We start from the raw sequence: 20166 nt of genomic DNA on the forward strand, positions 1-20166 counted from the left end.
AATCCTGCCCTGAGTGTTCCACCTGGGCCATCACCATGACTTTCAGACCTGGGCATCCCCTCAAGGCAGGAACATGGATGTCCCAGCCCCCAGCCTCACTGCCTCTAGAGGTCTCCCTAGCAGGGCCTGTGCCACCTTGGCAGCCCTCCCAGCAGATCCTGGGAGACACGGGACCTAGCGACCCTCTGACCATTCAGAGACTGGTCCTTCTCCAAAGAGACTGGAAAGGCGCCTTTGCTGGTGCCAAGAAGAAGGGCCAGGCAAGGGCCTCTCCCTGGGAGTCGCTCTGCTTTGGGTGAAAAAATATACTAAACAACAACAAAGCCTGAGTCCTTCCTTCTGTCTCCTAGGGCCCAGTGTCACACTCACTGCCAGGAGGGTTAGCCAAGGTTGGGGCTGCAGATGGCTGGGGTTCAATGCAGGGAGCTGGGACAATGCTGGCTGGAACCACCTCCTAACCTTCCCTGCTCTGGTTCCCCCTCAGGCGCCTAGCCCTCCAGCCAAGTGACCGCTGGTTCTGCTTCCTGCCTCCACGCCTTTGCTTACAGCAGCCCCTCCCACTGGAAGGCATGACCCCTGCTAACTCTACACATGCGGATCCTGCCTATTAGGTGCCACCAAGGAAGCCCCCTGAGTCCCCTCCACTAGGAGATATCATAGCATTTTGAAGGCATATGTTCCCCTTGGTTTCTAGTTATGACTGTTCATACATCACCCTTCCTAATGGATAATGACATTCCCAAGGGCAGGAGATGTCCCATTACTCTCTTAGCCATTGATGCCTAGTACAGGGCTGGGCCCAGAGGAGATGGACAACTAGTAGAATAAATATGCCACCTCAGCCATGACCCCTCCTTCCTCTTAGCCTTCTCATAAGCTCTTCCCTCTGCCTGGAACACCATTCCCACCCCCCATCACCATGGTCCATCTCCCCATACTGGCTTAACAGAGTCGCTTCCCTGAAGAGGCCTCCCCAGTTTCCTGGCCCAGGTAAGTGCCCTGCAATATGAACCAATAACAGCTGTGCATCTTTTTTTTTCATAGCTTTTGACACGTTGCAATTAAGCATAACCACCCTCTACTTTGGGAGTTTCCCGGGATTAAGAAACTCTCTCTATTCTCTCCCTCTGGGTAAAGTAAAGCTGATGCCCAGAGCAGGCTGAGCATTCATTCCTGCCAGGCCTCAATGCTCTTCATACTGGGCCCTCTTCCCAACCACATTCCCCTTCCCTTCGTCTTTTCTGGCAGAGCACATATCCCTATAAAGAGCCTGAAAATGCCAGTCACCTGCTTTCCCAGCCTCCCTTGCAGCTGGAGCACAGACACGTAACCAATCCTGGCCAATGAGACCAGAGGAGGAGCAGCTGGGGGCTTCTGGGAAAAGTTTCTTTTCCTTCTTTTTTGTTGGGTGTAATTGTGTCCACTTGTAACAACTGCTAGATGTGGAAGCCATTTTACACCATGAGTGGAGACATTCCTGATTCTCAGAAGATCGCAGAAAGAAGTCTGTGGAAAATACCTGTGACCTTGAGGATGCTGCCGAGCTACTGCAGCATCTCAAGGGCTTCTCTGTCTCTAGACATCTTCCTACATAAAATAATAAATGTCCTATTGGGTTAAGTCAATGTTTTTCACACTGTGGGTTGCACCCCATTAATGAGACATGAGACTACATTAGTGGGTCATGACTAGCATTTTTAATAGAATTAAAATAGGAAAGAATAGACTAAAATAGAAAATGTTAGATAGCATCCCACAAAGTAAAGGTAAGTGCTGCTTGTGAAAATTTGCCTCAGTTTATACTCTTGCATATGTGCTAAGGGACAATTTAAAATGCGTTTTTTTTTTCTGTGCACTGAAAGTTTTTTGAAAGCAAAGCTTAAAACTTGTTTCAGTTAAAGATTGTGTTCCTTGCAGACAAATGCATTATGTCTCATAGAGGTAACCTTTAGCATCCCCATAGACTTCCACTCTCATCTTGTGAGTTGTTTACTGACCAAGAGACCATAGCATTTGCTGTCTAAATTGTTTATGGCAGATGTACTCAGTACTGTCACTATATAATTTAATTAAATATTATGCCAACGAATGAAATACGAGCATTAAAGAAACATTGCTGTTTCTAAGTTGACCACTTTGGAAATAATCAATAAAGGCAAGTCTCAGAAAACATATCTGTTGGATGGGGGTGAGGAAAAAACTCCAAACAGCTGGCAACAAGAGCCACAAAATTCCAGAAGGATTATGCACTTGTATTAATTCATACGTATTTTGTTTCACTTTAAAGAAAAAAGATACAGAACTTTATTCTGCAAACTCAGACCCCACAAAAGACTCTTTCCTGCATCACAATATTAGTGACTGGATGTATATGTGAATATTTTTAGTAAAAATAAACTGTATAAGTCATATAGGCATTGTTCTTATAATTTCTTATTGTAACAAAGTTTATTTTAATTGACTGCCCACCTTTCCGTATCATATTTCACATGGAGCTCTGCGTACAATTGTATGATGTCTCTATTCTACAATTGATTGTAAACTCTTTTTTTTTTTTTCATAGTTTTTGACACGTTGCAGTTAGGCACTCACCTAACCACCCTCTACTTAGGGAGTTTCCCTGGATTAAGAAACTCTCTCGTCTCTCCCTCTGGGTAACGTAAAACTGATGCCCAGAGCAGGCTGAGCACTTATTCCTGCCAGGCCTCAATGCTCTTCATACTGGGCCGTCTTCCCAACCACATTCCCCTTCCCTTCATCTTTTCTGGCAGAGCACATATCCCTATGAAGAGACTTAAAATGCCAGTCACCTGCTTTCCCAGCCTCCCTTGCAGCTGGAGCACAGACGTGTGACCAATCCTGGCCAATGGGATCAGAAGAGGAGCAGCTGGGGGCTTCTGGGAAGTTTCCTTTCCCTCTTTTTTGTTGAGTGCAATTGTGTCCACTCGTAAGAAGTGGACTCTATACCCCCAGGGAGTGAGAAGCTGTTGCATAATGGTTACATAGTTTCTGTTTGGGGTGATGGAAACTTTTGAAAATAAATCATGGTGATGGTTGCACAACATCATGAATGTAATCAATACCATTGAACTGTACACTTGAAAACCATTAAAATGGAAAATTTTATGTTATATATATTTTAACTACAACAAAAATATTTCAGAAATATGCCTATTCACACACAAATATGTGTTATTCATCCCCACACACCACATCTCTCAGTTAATGTGGCGTATCAGTCAAAGCTTAATATCTGTTGCTTTTCTTTCTTATTTATGGCTATCCTCTACGCTCTCCATTGAACTTCTGTCCCCAGAGTACTGACCCTCATCTCCTCTCACCTTCCTAACTGGCTCTTCTTACACCAAACATTACACACCAAAAAGACAAAACTTCAGCAGCTTTAATAATGGCTCTTTTGTGCTCAAGTATCTCTGGTGACTTTTAGTGAATTTGTACATCATGGAGATTCCTAAAGTTTATATTCTTGCCTCTTCACCACAGGGCTGACCTGTCTTTCTAGCCTCATCTTGATTGTCTCAACCTTCCCTTAAAATGGACTTTTTATTTGTGTCCTTGCTGCTATTTCTTTATTCAAGCTTCTACTAGATGAAAATTATTATCTCTGTTAACCTCACCTATTGACTTAGTGAACCCTCAAGCTCCCATTCCTAAACAAATATCCTCCAAGAAGATTTCCCAAGGCTCTCCTCCTCTGGAACTAATTCTTATCTTTCTCACTATATATCTTCTTTGGGAGTTCATCTTTTTGTATTTTCCAAACTCTTTTTAATTCTAAGATTCTCTGATAATTTCTGAAATATCTGTCTCATAATACACTAATAAATATTTATTGCCGGACAATGAAATGTACCTGGATCCTTGGAGTGAACAGTAAAGGCAAGCCTGTGGCAACTGGAGTGCAGCTAATCAGAAAGGGCTAATGAACAAAGTTTTAAGACATGATTTGTCTACATGGAATAGTTTGGGTCTCAATCATCACTGTGAGACCAGATATTTGCAGCTATTAAATACACATTATACAAATACTAACATTTAAAAATGTGTGGCTATACTAATGTAGTAATGTGCCACCAAAGCAAATTTCCACCAGAAAGTAGGACTTAGAGATACAGAGGAACATTTCATGATGGTGAAAGGATCCATTCAACAAGAAGACAAAACAATTCTAAATTTGTGTGCACTTAATAACACAGTTTCAGAATATATATGTATAGCAAAAGTAGACTACAAAACACACACATAGAAAAGTTTGAAAGAACAGTAACCGAGGGTGGTGGCTCATGCCTATAGTCCCAACTACTCGGGAGACTGAGGCAAGAGGATCACTTGAGCCCAAGAGTTTGAGGCTGCAACGGTCCATAATCGCACAACTGCACTCCAGCCTGGGTGACAGAGAAAGATTTTGTTTCTTATTTTAAAAATAAATAAATAAATAAATAAATAAAAGCAGAAATAGACAAAACTACCCACAAGCCAAGATTTTAACATATCGCTGAGTAACTGATGTAAGTGGACAAAAATCAATTAGGATACAACAGACTTTTAAAAATGCTGTCAACAAAACTGACTTAATTAACATTTCTTGAACACTATACACAGCGACTTCAGAATACACATAAGTGCACACCAATTTTTAAAAAGATAACTGAAGTGTTCCCCCTCCTCCTCCCTCTACCACCCAGCCATTCTCCATCTTGGCACCAATCATGGCACTTATCACAGCTCAAATTTTATATTTTTAATCTTTTTCATTTTCTCCTTTTTTCCCACTAGACAGCAAACCCCATGAAGGAAAGATCTCATCTAGTTTCCTATGGTATTCCCCAGTGTCAGGAGCAATGTCTGACTGGAGGCAGGCTCTCAAGAAATATTTATTGAATAAATAAACAGCACTGATGGAGAGGTTAATCTGAACAAGAACCCGGATGTACTGTTTCCTGGTACTGAATAAAGAAGATAAGGGTATGTGCACACATTGATCAGGACGTTTTTGGTTAGTAGTAAGAGAAACCGAGTTTAGACTGACTTAGGCAGAAAAAGGGAATTTCCTGGCCCCTTTAGCTAAAAAGTACAGAAGTAGCACCTTCAGGAATAGCTAGATCTAGGGATTCAGATGATGTCACTGATTCCCTCTCTTTCTTTTTTTTTCATCTCTTAGAGTTGTGGTGGCTCCAGTCTCATGTAAGACCTATCCTCATGGTATAAGCATACTCGTGATTAATGCACAAACTGTACCCTCCTAGCTTAGTCATCCCAGCAGAATGTAAACTTCTCACTCTGAATCATTTCTGAGGTGGTTTCTCATTGGACACTCTTTGGTCCTGTATCTATTCAAAACACAGTCACCCTGGCCAGGGAAATTGACTCTTTTTATTGAACGCCCAAATTCAAAGGATATAATCACTCCCATTCAAACCAGACACATTGAGTGGAGCAAGGGTTTTCTTCCCAAAGGAAAACTGAGACACTATTTTACCAGAAGAAAGGGACATGTATACTGGGCAAGCAAAACCTATGGAGGCCCTCTCTAGTGCAGATGCAAAAAGTGTATGGATTAAAAAATGGAAAGTTGTGAAAGATTTCCCCTAATGGCCTCCATGGGCTGCTGTGAAGGAGATGGTGAAGGTTTGAATGCATCTGTGAAGGGCGTGGAAGATTAAATAAAAACAAGACAAAACCAAACCAAGACAAAAGACAAAGCTACTTTAGAAACTGCAGCGTTTTCCTGATGGCACCAGTCTTCACAGCTGCGTGAGTTCTAGCTTCAAGCCAGTTGAGGAGTTAAAAAGGTAGAGAGTAGCATCATCCCAGGGCTGGGGGCTTGCCAGGTGGGTGATGTGTAGCTAATAAATGGAAAGGTCAAGGACCTAGGAGTCTCACGGGGCACAGAGCAGGCGTGAAGTGTAGGGGGCCAGAGGATGAGACATGAGCATTTTCAGGTAATGACCAAGTGCAGGGAGTGAGGTTGAAATGGAGTGGAGGTAATTTTATGAAAGTTATGAGAGTTACAAAGGCCCAGGAATTTTGAGGTTTTGGATGAGTTGTTTAAATGGAAACAGGGATCTCTGAGAATGATGACAGGAGCTAGGGTGAAGAGGCAGATGAATGCTTTCCACACCTCAGTCCTGCCTTCATTTGCACAACATTCACCATGGAGGATATCTATAGACTGAGCAGCATCCATTCCCCTTCCTCTGGAAAAATAACACCTCCTTTTTTTTTTTCCCCAGAGAGCCACCTTGCCTCATGCTTAGTTAGATGGATCATTTGAAGTTGATCACACCCAGACTCCATGGTAGATATGTGACAAGGCCTTAAAAAATATCATATTTTATTCTCCTGCCACAGTGATTGAATCAGGGTGGACACATGACCCAAACTAGGCCAATTATTGAGACTATTGAGAAAGAGGATTTCTCTTTCTACCAGGATTGTTAATCTACTATAAATCTGGAGTTTCTAGAGGCCTTCTATGCAACATCAGGAGAAATGCTGCTTGAGAAGAAGCCTATACAGAGTAAAATGGAGCTGAAAGAGAGAAAAAAAATGCCTAATAATATCACTGGTCATCTGGATTCAGCTGTTCCTGTAGTTTCAGATCTATCCTTAGACTTTTAAGATATATATTCCAGAGGCTTTTGCTACACCCCTTCTGAGAAAAACTGAAAAATCCAGACAAAAACTCTTTTTTCCTTTTTAACCTGTCTAAAGGCATTAGAAATCTTCTGAAACAACCAGAACTAGAGGAGATAAGATTCACAGAGTAGGAAGCGTAAAAAGGTGATTTGGCATTCTGAAGCTGCTTTCTCCTTGGGGAAAAAGTTTGTTGACTTGGCATGCAAAAAAAAAAAAAAAAGAGAGAGAGAGAGAGAGAGAGAGAATGAGAATCCAGACTTTTCCCGGGCAGAGTTTACTCTGTTTGGGGACAGAGAACCCAACAGAGCTTTTGAATTCTGAAGCTAAACAGAAAGCCTTTTAAAAGCAGGATAGTGTTTTCAGCAATCTCACAGTGCTAGAGAGACAAGGATTGGAATTTTAGGCCTTACTAGGGGAAGGAAGTTCCAGTGAACACATCAATCTCTCAACTGGCAGTCCTGGAAGACTAGAAACAAACAGAGTTAGATGGAACCTTACTAAAACTGCAACCCCGCCTTGACTCACCTCAGTTTGATTAGATTAAGGTAATCAGCCTCCACTCAATCTGTCTAACATAGGAAACAGTGAAAGAGTTTTTCTCTGGAAGAAGATAATATCATCTAGAGATTCTACAATGTTTTGACACCAATGTCTAATGTTTAATCAAAAATTACTAGATATGCCAAGAAACAAGACCATATGATTAAAGACAAAGTGAAATAATAAACTAAAGAAATCAAATAAGTGAGCCAATAAATTCCCTTTTTTGGCTTAGGCCATTTCAAGGTGGATTTTCATCATGATAGAAAGATTCCTAACTAATATACTCACAGTCCTTCACGGTTCAGATCAGCCATTACAGCACCCATGGCAGAAATTGTACTATAATTTTCCCTTATATTTTGTCCAGATTTGAACTAGAATAGTTTAGACTATAGTGTCCTAATTTTTCACTATTAAGTTTCCATAACAAAAGTCGCCATATATTTACATTCCCTGTTACCTTAGTCTATTCAAGTTTCCATAACAAATTATCTCAGGGTGGATGACATAAACAACAGAAATGCATTGCTCATAGTTCTGGAGGCTGGGAAATCCAAAATTAAGGCATTGACAGATTCGATATCTGGTGGGGGCCTGCTCTCTGCTTCATAGACAGCACCTTCTTGCTGCATCCTCATGTGGCAGAAGGGCAAACAAGGTCCCTCAGGTCTCTTTCAGGAGGGCATTAATCCCATTCACAGGACCTCCACCCTTATGACCTAGTCGTCTCCCAAAGGCCCTGCCTCTTAACAGCAATACACTGGATTTGATTTCAACCTATGAATGTAGGGGGGACCTAAATATTTAGACCCTAGCACCTGTCCTTCAGCATCAATAGCAAAAATGCTAGGAATTTATATGGAACTCTATCATTTATGAAATGCTTCACATATATTACCAATAGTCAAAGTCATATGGAATTCTTAAGGTAAACATTAGTATCTCCATTAATAGATGAGTAGCCCGAGTATGTGATTATGCCATGGCTATAGATAAAGAAGCTGGAGATTAGAGGACATGCCCAAGGAAGTTAAATTACTTGCCCAAGGTCACACAGAGGTGGCAGAGTGAGGTACTGAACCCAGGCTTCCTTGGTGCCTTCCAGGACTCCACTGGACAATAAGTCCAGTAGTCCTTCGTCCTGGTCCTAGCTCCAGCATTTTTTGGCTTTATAACCTTGAGATGGTCACTTCACCGCTCTATGCATGAGCATATTCATCTGCCTTCCAAGGCTGTGCCTATTGCCGTTGACCCTTCCTGGCATTCTTCAAAATGTATCCAGTTTGTTTCCAACTTTTAGAGCAAGAAGATCTTAATAAAAGATCTCTGGATTTCTATGTCAATGGATCCATTAATACCATGGAATTACAAGTAAATTTCATGTGAACATATAGATGTGCATTTTGTGAGGGCACATCAGAGTCACAAAGGGTTCCATGACCCCCAAAAGTTTAGGAATTCTGCCTTAGAGCCACACTAGATCAGCAGGGACATATGACATGTCTTAACATGTTTCCCCTTCTCTGGTAGGATTGCCATTTGGACATGAACTTTCAACGTATAACCCAAGGTAATGATAAATGTCAGACATTTCTGTTATCAGGGCAGAGCGAATTCAGAGGATAGTTTGAAATGGGAAGTTTTCATTTCCTTCCATAAAAATAATACTCATAATGATAATGCCTATAGCACTTACAACTGATATATCTCAATTTTGGTTTTAATCATTAATAATCCTGACACATTATGAAAGTAACAGAAGGAATGTTTCCCCCAGCCCATGATTCCAAGAGGTTAAAAAAAATTGTTTAAGTTCAGCAGCCAGTGCCCGGTCCCTTCTTTTTCTCTCCTCAAAGGCAAAGCCAGGACTTGAGATTGGGAGGATTGGGAGTTTCCAATCGCTGGCCACATGGGTCCTTTATTCATCCCTGAAGTGGAATCAGTGCAGTGACAAAGGGGCAGAGTTCTAAGCACATTTCTTCCCTCTGCCCACACTCAATAGGCAGCCCCATGTGGCACCCCTCCCAAAATCCCATTCTCAGGCACAGAAGGATGGCAAAGTACCCAAGATCCACAGTACAGCGTTAATAAATCGCATTTTCTTAAGGGCATCCCATCCTCTCAGTCACATGCATGTTTGTGGGCATGCTGGAGATTACTAATCAAGTGCAGCTGGCCTCAAGCTGACGGCCAGGACACACGTGTGCACGCACACGCACACGCACACACACACACGCGAGCGTTCACACACACATACACATGTTTAGAGGATGCCTGCTGCCAATTTCTTGCCTGGCAAACCAGAAACATTTTAGTGGTTTATAAATATGAGCCCAATCCATCCTGGGACACTTCTCAGGTTCAAGCCCATCTGTGTCAGGTGCCCCCAGGGCTATGGATTCCTTTCTGTCCACACCCACACTCCACCCCAACCAGCCTTCCACGTCCCATGATACACAGCAAACTCCTCAGCATCAAACATCTAAATTGGACAATTTCACAGCCTGCATCAGTCATGTCTTGATTTGTTCTTTTTTCTCTCATGTTATTGAAATGTTATTTTTTCCACTCATATACCACCACCTCTCACCCCTCCCAAATCAGCCTGTTGGAAAAGATGTTTATTTTGCTTTTCTTTGGCAGAATTTAATATCAGACAAGTGCATCCCTGATGCAGACAGTATATTCTTCGGGCATACATTTGAGATTCTGGTTGATTAGAATTACAAATTTGTCATGCAATCCTGGCCAATTTGGAATTTGGCACCCCGGCATCATGTTTATGTCCTTTTGGCCTTGCCAGCGGTTGCTAGGACTGTCGGGGGGCTCTTTTCAGCAATAAGTTAGGATTTCATAAATAGTTGGCAGTGCCTTCAAAGAAGCCTGCTCTTTAACATGAGATAATGTATGTTTTCTTTCTACTTACTTGGAGTAGGTCGGATTGGGAGCCACCCAAGTTCACTTTGAAACCATTTCTCCGCGTGCCAGACACGGCTTTTGAAGTCGTCTGCACCAACCCACAGGGAAGCCAGCGCCCTGGCCTCGACGAGCGGCCCCACTGTGTGCCCCGCCGCCCATAACAGGAAGTGTGTCAGAGCCGGGTGGGCACGGGGTGGGTGGAGCAGGCCCACGGGGCTCAGTTCCACCGAGCGGAAAATCATCTGACGTGTCCTCGGTGTATGTGTCTGGAGCAGAAGCAGGTCAGATGTCGCCCTGGCCTCCAAGTCTCAACACGCCTCTCTGGGCTGCCCCGTTGGCCTTCAGAGGCGGCACATGGCATAACAGGAGGCTTTTTCAAAGTGCAGGCCACAGGAAATCACATTTGAAGTGCCTGGCATGGAGGGTATTTTTATACCGTTCACTTTTTCCCTTTTCTTTTCATCTGTTTTCTGCATTTTTTCAGTTTGCTTTTTCTTCTTGATTTATTGTTGTATTATTCTATTTTTAAACCAAGACATACTTTCCCATCAGACACTTTAATATAACTCATATGAAAATTAGGGATGGGTGGACCTCAGACGGTGCAGGGGCTGGATTCAGTAGGAATCAGCTTCCCAAAGTGCTGATGCTTATCTGAATCTGCACCAGCTGCTGGGGTCCAGGGGAGCCGAGCAAGGAGGAGAAAGAAATCCTTCCATTCCTCCCTCACTATTTTGGGGCTCAATCGTGTGAGCCCCCGGCCCCACCTCTTGCACATGTAACAAATGTCACATGTTGTCTGGACCCCTCTGGTGGCTTGGAAGTCACTGCTGGCCTCCCCTTAGGTGTGGAGCACAGGTATTCCAGTAAGGATCATGAAATACCCAAAACATGAATACCCAAGAAAACCCATCCAGCCCAACCTAGCTTGAGTACTGATGGCCCTCGAGCCAGATATCCAAGCAGGATGGGGTGAGGCTGGAGCCATGCGCAACCCTCTTTGTGGCTCTTCCATGTACCAAAGAGGCAACTCAACCCTGAAGCCAGAGAGGCCTAAGCGGAAATTCCTGGTAGCCATGTGGCCGGGGCAAGCCTCCTTAACTCCCTCTGCCACAGGTGTCTGTAAAATTGGAATGAAATACTTTTAATCTAGAGTTGTACAAACTGGAAAAAGGGTTTGTTGAACAAATGGTAGGTTCTCCGTAAAGTAGTAGCTGGTCTTATGATTCCAAGATTCATTCCCACCTTGTCCATTCAGCCTGAGTTCATCTCCTCTTCCCACATCTTCCAGCTGAGGACAGCAGTCTCCCTTTCATTTTTTTATGTCTCTCTTTCTGCTCTGCCCAAATTGGAGAAATTGAGAAGGGTAAGGAGCATACGCTGTGTAGCCTGGCAATTAAAACCCAGACTTCAGAGGCCCAGAGTCTGCCTCCACTGCGTCTTAGTGCACCAGCTCCTCTTTCCAGCCTGAACTGTCCTCATAGAGCAGAGCAAGTGTGGGCCCTGCAGTGACGTCATCGCTTCTGCCCTCTTATTTCAGCCACAGCCACAGCAGACACTTCCGTGCAAGCTCAAGCTCACCGCCGGCTTGCAGCCTCCCACCTACTAGGTGCACTGCACGACTTTCTTTTCCTGCCCCAAGAAATTTTCTGGCATGAAAGGGGCCTCTTAGAACCTTCTGTAAATGCAGCACGGAAGTGTAGGGCTAACATTCTTGGGGGCTGCCTTCAATCAACGAGGGCAAAACACGAATAACCATAAGAGCTGCATGTTATTGGCTTCCGTAAGAGAGAAAGTAATGGAAGCAACAAGGCATCTAATGGCCCCGAGAACAAGAGGACCCTAAAATAGACAAGAGGCATTCATGAGAAAGTGTGACAGACCAACTTGGCGTCAGCAGTTGAACCTAGGAGGGCCTTTGCTGACTTCCAAAAGGGATGAGTAGAACCAGAAAGCAAGGGAGAGATTGGTGCAGCCTCATTCCTACACACTCTCAAAATGGACCCACCAGAACTCCTTTCTAGGACAGGATCCAACACTGAGGAGAAACTTCTGGGAATAGAATCAAAATTAAATAGGACAGGGAAACAAACAAAGGAATGAAAAATACAGATAAAGTGAAAGAGGAGAACACAGCCAAGAAGTTTCAAAAAGCAAACTGCTATGATTTTTCACTTTACATGAAAATAACAGAAGAGTAACCTATGAAGTTATAAAAGAACAACTAACTTTCTAGGAGGTCAGGAAAATTAAATTAACATAAAAATTATAAACATTAAAAACATTAAGGAAAAATGCTATACAGTGTTAGTGCAAGAAAAAAGAGATTCAAGAACTGAATAATAATTCTACAGTTAATAAGAACACACCAGAAAAATCCTTTAAAAAGAAATAAAAGTTCTAACATACTATTTTGAGATACACAGAAGATCTTAAGACAATGATAGAAGCACATATATCAAAAATTTAAAACTCAGAAGTGAGATGGCAGAACTTGAGACAGAATCAGAAATAAAGGAAAAGAGTGATTTTATACATGAAGACCAAACTGGAAAAAGCAAAGTGCAGACAACACAGCGAATAATGCCTTAAGATAAATACAATATGAAAAAGAGAAATAATTTTAAAATAAAGATGTTAAAAAAGAGACTAAAAATAATTTGAGGAGAAGTTACAAACACTGAACATAGACAAAGAAGATCCAACATATGGATAAAAGAATTCCCAGAGGAAGAAAACTAAAGTAACAGAACAAACAAATACTAGAATCTATGATTCAAAAATTTCCTCAACTAAAAAGAATTGAAACCATGTATTGAATGATGACACCATGTACCTGAGACTTTTTTGACCCAGCCTGACAAAAACCAGATATATTCTAGTAAAATCACTGAACATTAAAGAAAAAAGAAAGCCCTTCAGGCATATGGGGGGAAAAACATGTGACTTATAAGAGAAAGAAAATGTGATGGTCATCAAACTTTTTGACACCAACATTTTATACCAGAAGACACAGGAAATAAAAGGTGAGCCAAGGATTTTGTATCTAGCAAAACTAACCTTCAAATATAAAGAGTACAAATTGTTATCAACTCAAGAAATATTATTCCCATGAGCCCTTTGTGGAATCTACTAGAGAATGATCTTCAGACAACAAAAATGACAGAAGGGACAACTATGCATAGAACTAAGACTAAATGAGAGTTAAAAGGGAAAGATGATAGTAGAAAATGGTTCTTTGATCTGACTATGTGGATCTAGTACAACAGTTTTTTTCTTTTTTTTTTTTTAATGAAGAAGAGTGAAGCTAATATATGAAAGCAAGTGAGCTGTTTCAGCAATTTTAATCAGCGGAGATAGCTTTAATATTGTTATTTTGTGATGGTTGTATGTATGAAATGGAGCAAAGCAAATGAGTAATTATGGATTATTCAGATTTTACCAACTGCTGTGTCTTTAAGAACCAGGGTTCTCAGTGTGGAAGCAGATGCAAATATAACATAGAGAAGGCTAAGTAGTATCTCTGAAGTGCTGAATTTGAATTGGACATATCAGTATAAACTCACAAGGTTTTTGTGTCTGCATGCACACACGTACACACGTATTGCATCAGGAAAGAGGTCTAGGAACAATGAGCAGCCCTGTCACAGTGAACAACCAGAACACTCAGACTGTGGTCTTTAAACACCACATCCTATCAGTAGAAACAGGGCTCCTTGGAGAAATGGCTGATTCCAAGCCTGGAACTGGAAATATACAAGATGAGCATGGAATATCTTGCACACCAGACAGCATCAAAGCTGTCAAAGGCTACTAAGTTATATCAAAAGGAAACAGAAGCCAATGTGAAGTGGCTTCCACTTGCCAAATATAGAATAATTGGAGCTTCAGTAAGGTTGAAAGTTGCAGTGAATTGGAAACTATCAACTATGTTTAAATCTATGAGGTTTTAATTATATTTTTAAAACTAATTTGTTGCTTTTAGTGGATCATAAGAAGGAATCAAACATTTATCCTGCCTTTCCCTTTATATACTTTCAAACAGGAAATCAAACAGCAAGTCAGGGAAAGTAACTTCTTAAAAAAAAATATTCTAGCCAATATACAAAGACAAAATGGTAGCATTAGGTTATCTCCATTTTCACAACCCCCAATCAATTAACAGATCTAGTATTGGGCAGCAATGGCTGCCAACATCACAAAAAAAGCAAAAATTAGATTCTATAGTTCCTGATGAAAAGTACACACTACCACCTCCAGTCCTGCTAACACACTGAATCTGATCAAGCCTCTGCCAGCTGCCAATCAGCAGGAAATATATGGGACAGGGGAACATGTCCAAGTACACCAAGAGAATGCAAAAAAGAGCAAAATCCCTAGTGTGGAAAAACAAACAGGTCAATCAATCCAGGTTCTTGAACACATAAATCATAGCAAAAATAAAAAGATATAGGGGGAACCTATAAATTAAAGATATTTCAAAAAGATATGTTTTTAATAAATGAACAAAACTACATTATAGCATCTAGAATTGCACATTTGGGTGATAAAACCATAAAGAAAAGTGTGGAAGACAGTACTACAAAAGTCAGGATACTGGTTCCCTTTGGGAGGAGGGAGAGGTTTGATTTCAGGACAGGGCACATGGAGGGGCTTCTGGGTGGCTGGCAAAGTTCTATTTCTTGAACTGGGTGATGGTTACAAGGGTGTCCATTTAATAATGATTCAGAGGGTATGCATTTGTTTTGTGTGATTTTTTTCTTGATCTGTATTCTAGTTTACAATTTAAAAGTTTTAAAAAGAAAAGAAAAAGAAAGTGTCTGCTGCACAGTAGGCACTCAAAAGTTAACTTCTGTCTTTTTTATTTATTTATTTATTTTTTTGAGACAGAGTCTCACTCTGTTACCCAGGATGGAGTGCAGTGCCACAGTCTCGGCACACTGCAACTTCCACCACGCAGGTTCAAGGGGTTCTCCTGCCTCAGCCTCCTGAGTGGGATTACAGGTATGTGCCACCATGCCTAGATAATTTTAATATTTTTTAGTAAAGATGGGGTTTCACCATGTTGGCCAGGCTGGTCTTGAACTCCTGACTTCATGATCTGCCTGCCTTGGCCTCCCAAAGTGCTGGGATTACAGGCGTGAGCCACTGCGTCTGGCTTAAAAGTTAGCTTCTCTTGGTTCAATGGATGACTGAGGTTCAATGGATGACTGATACTCTGATCCAATGACTGGCATGAATAAGTCAGTTTCTGAGGAGCAGGGACCTCCTCTGTCTTTGTGCATTGCTGCATCTCTAGCACCAGCAGTGCCTGGCAAATCATCTCCCACTCGAACACCCATGCTTTCTGCCCTCCACATCTTAACCACGATGATGATGCAAGAGGTCTTCCTTCCTTCTCTCCAAATCCATCCACCTCACCTTCCCAAGGGTGCTCCCTAATTAACCAGTGCACCTGGTGCTGTCTCCTCTGTGCTTGCTTTCATATGCTTCCAAAGCCATCCCCACAGCCTTCCTGCATAAAACCCAAGCTGCCTAACTGGATGTCCAGCTCCAGCATGATCAGACCCCTCTTGCCCTCTGCAGCTTTGTCTTCCACCACTGCCCTCCTGCAGCCACTCTAAACTATTTGCAGTTCCTCAGATGCCCCATGAGGGCTCCCTGACATCACATAAGCTATTCCCCAGGCTGGCCTGTAACACCCTCCCCATGCCTTTCTTACTAGTGCATTTCATTAAGATTTAACTCCTTCAGAGTCCCTCTTTGGGGGCCCCCTCCGTAGACCTAAGGCTGGGGCCCTCCTCCATGTTCCCTGCTATTTGCCATAACACTTACACTACAGTGCGACACTCTGCCTACAGTCTGCAGCCTGTGAGCTCCTTGAAGTCAAATTGAGTCATCTGTGTCCGTGCCCCCAGTGCCCAGCAGAGCGCCCTCAAATCTCCATTCCCGAAGCCCCTATAAGTGCCCTTTGCTAATATCCCCTTTTAAGATACTATGAGACTCTCTCACAGTGGTGCTCCTCCTTGTTCAGCAAATTTAATAAATCTGGCTTAGGCCAGGTGCGGTGGCTCACACCTGTAATCCCAGCACTTTGTAGGCCGAGGCAGGTGGATCACCTGAGGTCAGGAGTTCGAGATCAGCCTGGCCAACATGGTGAAACCCCACCTCTACTAAGAATATATAAAAAAAAAAAAAATTAGCCGGGTGTGGTGGTGGCAGGTGCCTGTAATCCCAGCTACTCGGGAGGCTGAGGCAGGACAATCGCTTGAACCCAGGGAGCAGAAGTTGCAGTGAGCCGAGATCGCGCCACTTCACTCCAGCCTGGGCAAAAGAGTGAGACTCCATCTCAGAAAAAAATAAACAATAAAAAATAAACCTGGCTTGGTATGGTCAACAAATTCTCCAGGTGGTCTTTGTATGGAACTTTGAGAGAACCTAGGGCAGTGCCTGGCACGTAGTGGGTACTCATAAAAATATTTGAAAGAAGGAAGTGAAGGAGAAAGCGGGGAAGGAGATTGAGTATTGTGGACCAATAATGAATGCATGGGTTAAAAAATTGACATTTTGTTATTATTAATGATTTTTAAGGGTACAGGGAAGAGTAGTTTGAACTGACAAATATGTATTTATCTTACTTCAGCTTAGAGGCAGCCAACCTATTTCCCAGCTTAATCTATTATTTTAGAGGCAGAAAATTAACTTGCTTATCCTGAAAAGAAGTGAAAATGCATCCCAAAAGTGCCATTCTTTCATTCATCCACTCAAACAGATACACACACACACACATACACACACACACACACACCCTTTTCACCCCTTGATAGTGTACAGTCTCTGACTTTTAAAAAATAGTCATTCCTTTCTGCTTGAAAGACTGTATTAGCTACTCAGGGAATACTAGCCCTTTCCTTGGAGTCCAAAAAGTATTTTACCCATTAAAATCTAACCAGGGTGTAGTAACCATAAAAATCCAGCCACTCTGGTAGGAAGACGGATATCCTCAAAGATTTATGTCTGGCCGTCTCAAAGAAAATGTGTAAGATGGAGTTTTCTCAGAGACTTCCTGGCTGCACTCCACCCCACACATAATTTCTGTTTGTATAAACCTCAGATCAAAATTCAGGAAGGGTTAAGGGAAACCTTTCTGAACCACAGGTTATGTCTGCTCACCATCCTCGGTTGACCGTTTGGAATGAATTAACCAGTCCCTAACCAGCCTATGACTGGCTCTTGGATGGAATTAACCAACCTCTTCAGTCCAAATGGTTGAACCATTTAGGGTCTCAGATTCCATCCAGATGTGGGGTGAGGGTTTAGGTCACAAACTATACTCAGAGTCATTTGCATATATTTATTATTGTGGTGAGAGATAATGAAAACACACCACTTTATTAGTTTCAGGATATGGTGAAGACCATTGGAAATATCAGCATTCGGGAAGGGGTGGAGAAGGAGGTGTGACTATTTTGAATGAACCTGAAAGAAAATACTTCCCGAACCTTCTCTCAGAAGGCGATTTCAGTTCCAATTTTTCATAAGGTTGGAAAAAGTTAAGCAAACAAGAACTATAGACACTTGTTTATAGAAGGTTTTTCTCTTTAATTACTGTTTTTGTTTCATGAAAGAAAAGTCTCATAAAATAAAAGCTCGTTTTGGGTTCAGCAAGGCAGCGAGACTCCTGAGAACGCCACAAAAGGGCTGACTTGACCTTGGCCAGCCGAGGAGTCCTGACGACTTGAACATCTACGTATTTCCACAGCAAGGTATGTGCCTTTCCCACCCTCCACCCTAAAGGTCTCTCCATACATTTGAGACAGTTTTAAAAATCTGAACTGTGGGACCGTCTGGTCGCTGGCAAGCATTCCAGACAAGTGGTTTTCTAAGAAGCCAAGTTCTGGTTTGACTCTTTGATTGGAAAAGTATCTATTTCACTAAGGGTGATAGGCCCCTGGATGCATTCTCACCAAGAAACCCATAAACCAATACTTGAAATGCCAGCAGCGAGTTGTAGGGAATTCTTTTGGTTTGCCTTCAAGGACACAAAACATCGCAAAGGTCTTCTCTTTGGCACAGAGGGGCCTGGCGTGGAGAGCTGGCCCAGGGTGTGTGTGGAAAGAGTCAGATGTGGGAGTCAACAGACCTGGGTTCGAATCCTGACTCTCCCACCAGTAAGCCGGTTCTGACCTTAAGCAGGTCTCTTCGGTTCTCTTGAGTCCAACTTTCCTCTTCTGTAGAATGGGAACATTGACCTCAGTCTCAGGGAGGTGGTGGGGTCTCAGTGAGATGATATCCCCATGATTCCTTCCACCATGCCTGGTGCACAGCAGGGCTGGATAAACATCAGTCTTACGTCCACCATGGTAGAGCAATGGAGATGCACGACCTCTCTGAGGTCACTGAATCCCTTCCTCTAAGGTCACTGAATCCCTTCTGAGCCTCCTGTCCGGGGCTGCTTGCTTTTGGTTAATCCAATTAAAAGATAATTACAGGTCATGTGCCCTGGGGCCCACACAGCCCCAGACAGGAGGGATTCTGAGGATGTGGAAGGCTTTCCCCTCACAGAGCAGCTGGTGCCCTCATGGGGCAGACTGAAAAATGCATAGAAAATACTTGCCAGTGATTCAAGGCATTGTGATGAGATAACCAACTAGAGGGTGAGACTCAAGCCAGATGCCTTCAAGACCAGGCAGGCATAGTGTCCAGTAGCCAGCAAGAGCACCCAGGCCCCATCTAAAGGAAGCTAGGCTGCCCAGGCTTAGGCAAGTGTTGGCATGCGGGAACATGGGTCATTGTGGCCAGATCGCTCCTTCTTCAAGAAAAGCCAGAAATCTAGGTTGTATGGGAAAGCTCCTAATTTTTAAGACAATTTATTCTAAAAAGTTAAACATCTGTCTGCAGTCCAGATGGGTAAAGAGACATGCCTGTGGTTGGAGGACTATACCAAGGAGGTGGGGCTCATGCCAGGTCTTGAATGGTGAGTAGAATTTAGATGCCATTTGTGCATTTACTGTGGGTGCACTTCGCAGGAGGCAGTGCGTGGCTCGGTAGCTATGGGCTTTGTGTCTGATTTCTCATCTGACAAATAGAAGAAAAATGACATCTATTCAAAGGGCATTCATAAGGATTGGGTGAAATCAAGCTTGTTAGATCCAGCACAATCAAGATGTTGGTGATAGTAGCTGTTGTTGTCCTAACACCTGGTTGTTGCGATTGCTGTTGGCATGGAGAGCAGGGATCGATGGCATGTCGCTCTGTCACTCTCCACCCTGGCCCACCCCACTCAGAGATCCCATGCTTGTCCCACCTTGACATAATGTCCTGTGAAATAGACAGTAATGTTGTTCCTATTTTACAGATGAGGAAACTGAGCCAGCAGAGAGACAGGAAGGAGCCCACACAGGGTCACACAGGCAGTCAGCAGAAACAATATGGGAACCCAGGTCTGCTCGGCTGCACAGCTCACCGTCCGACCTCTACCCCGATCCCCATGGGCCTTGCACCACGGATGGCCGGGGGAATCCCGGATTCCAGCAGTCCCACGCCCCTGTGGATTTGAAGTTCCTTGCGGGTTTATCTCACATAGGCCCATGGCACACGGTCCCTGCCCTGCCCTGCCCCACCCCTCCCCGCCCCACCCTCCAATTCCTTCACAGGCTCCTTTGAACTTGGTCGCAAGGCTCGCCCACAAATCCCAGGAAGCGTCTTGGATGCAGAAGAGTTTCATGGTGTTCCTTATAAAAGCACAACCTGACATGCAGCTATTGTGTCAAGAATCCCTCTATTCCCAATTGCCAGAAACCCAAAACAGCTTAAGACAAAAAGAAACTGGCTCAAAGCCTGTGGAAGCCTTGTCTTGGGCCGTGTCTACAGGCTCACTCTGTTTCTATTAACGTGGCCTGAAATTTTGACCCACAGGTCTCCCAAGCGCAGACCCAGGAGGCTCCTCAGGAGATCCCAGCTGTCTTCAGACCCTGGGGAAAGGGATGCCGGGGCTCTGGTGGTTAGAGAATGAAGTCAGAACTGAGATAGGATTCTCAGCCC

General features: G+C 43.1%; 1 protein-coding gene across 1 annotated transcript; it reads left to right on the plus strand.

Annotated features, from left to right (window-relative positions):
- The first annotated feature begins 18793 nt into the window (after nucleotides 1–18793).
- LOC102142893 (uncharacterized) lies at nucleotides 18794–19882 on the plus strand. The gene is made up of 2 exons (XM_005558517.2): nucleotides 18794–19099; nucleotides 19481–19882. The coding sequence occupies exons 1-2, from the start codon at nucleotides 18907–18909 to the stop codon at nucleotides 19786–19788; spliced, it is 501 nt and encodes a 166-aa protein (XP_005558574.2). The 5' UTR covers nucleotides 18794–18906; the 3' UTR covers nucleotides 19789–19882.
- The last annotated feature ends 284 nt before the right edge of the window (nucleotides 19883–20166 follow it).

This window comes from Macaca fascicularis, chromosome 6 (assembly GCF_037993035.2).
Source record: "Macaca fascicularis isolate 582-1 chromosome 6, T2T-MFA8v1.1".
Classification (NCBI taxonomy): Eukaryota; Metazoa; Chordata; class Mammalia; order Primates; family Cercopithecidae; genus Macaca; species Macaca fascicularis.

Bases quoted from the DNA above. Each gene is read 5' to 3' on its own strand.
- LOC102142893 (XM_005558517.2), top strand. From the start codon at position 18,907: ATGGGTCATTGTGGCCAGATCGCTCCTTCTTCAAGAAAAGCCAGAAAT. The intron at 19,100-19,480 runs GTGAGTAGAATT...CCTATTTTACAG, and splicing joins CTCATGCCAGGTCTTGAATG to ATGAGGAAACTGAGCCAGCA.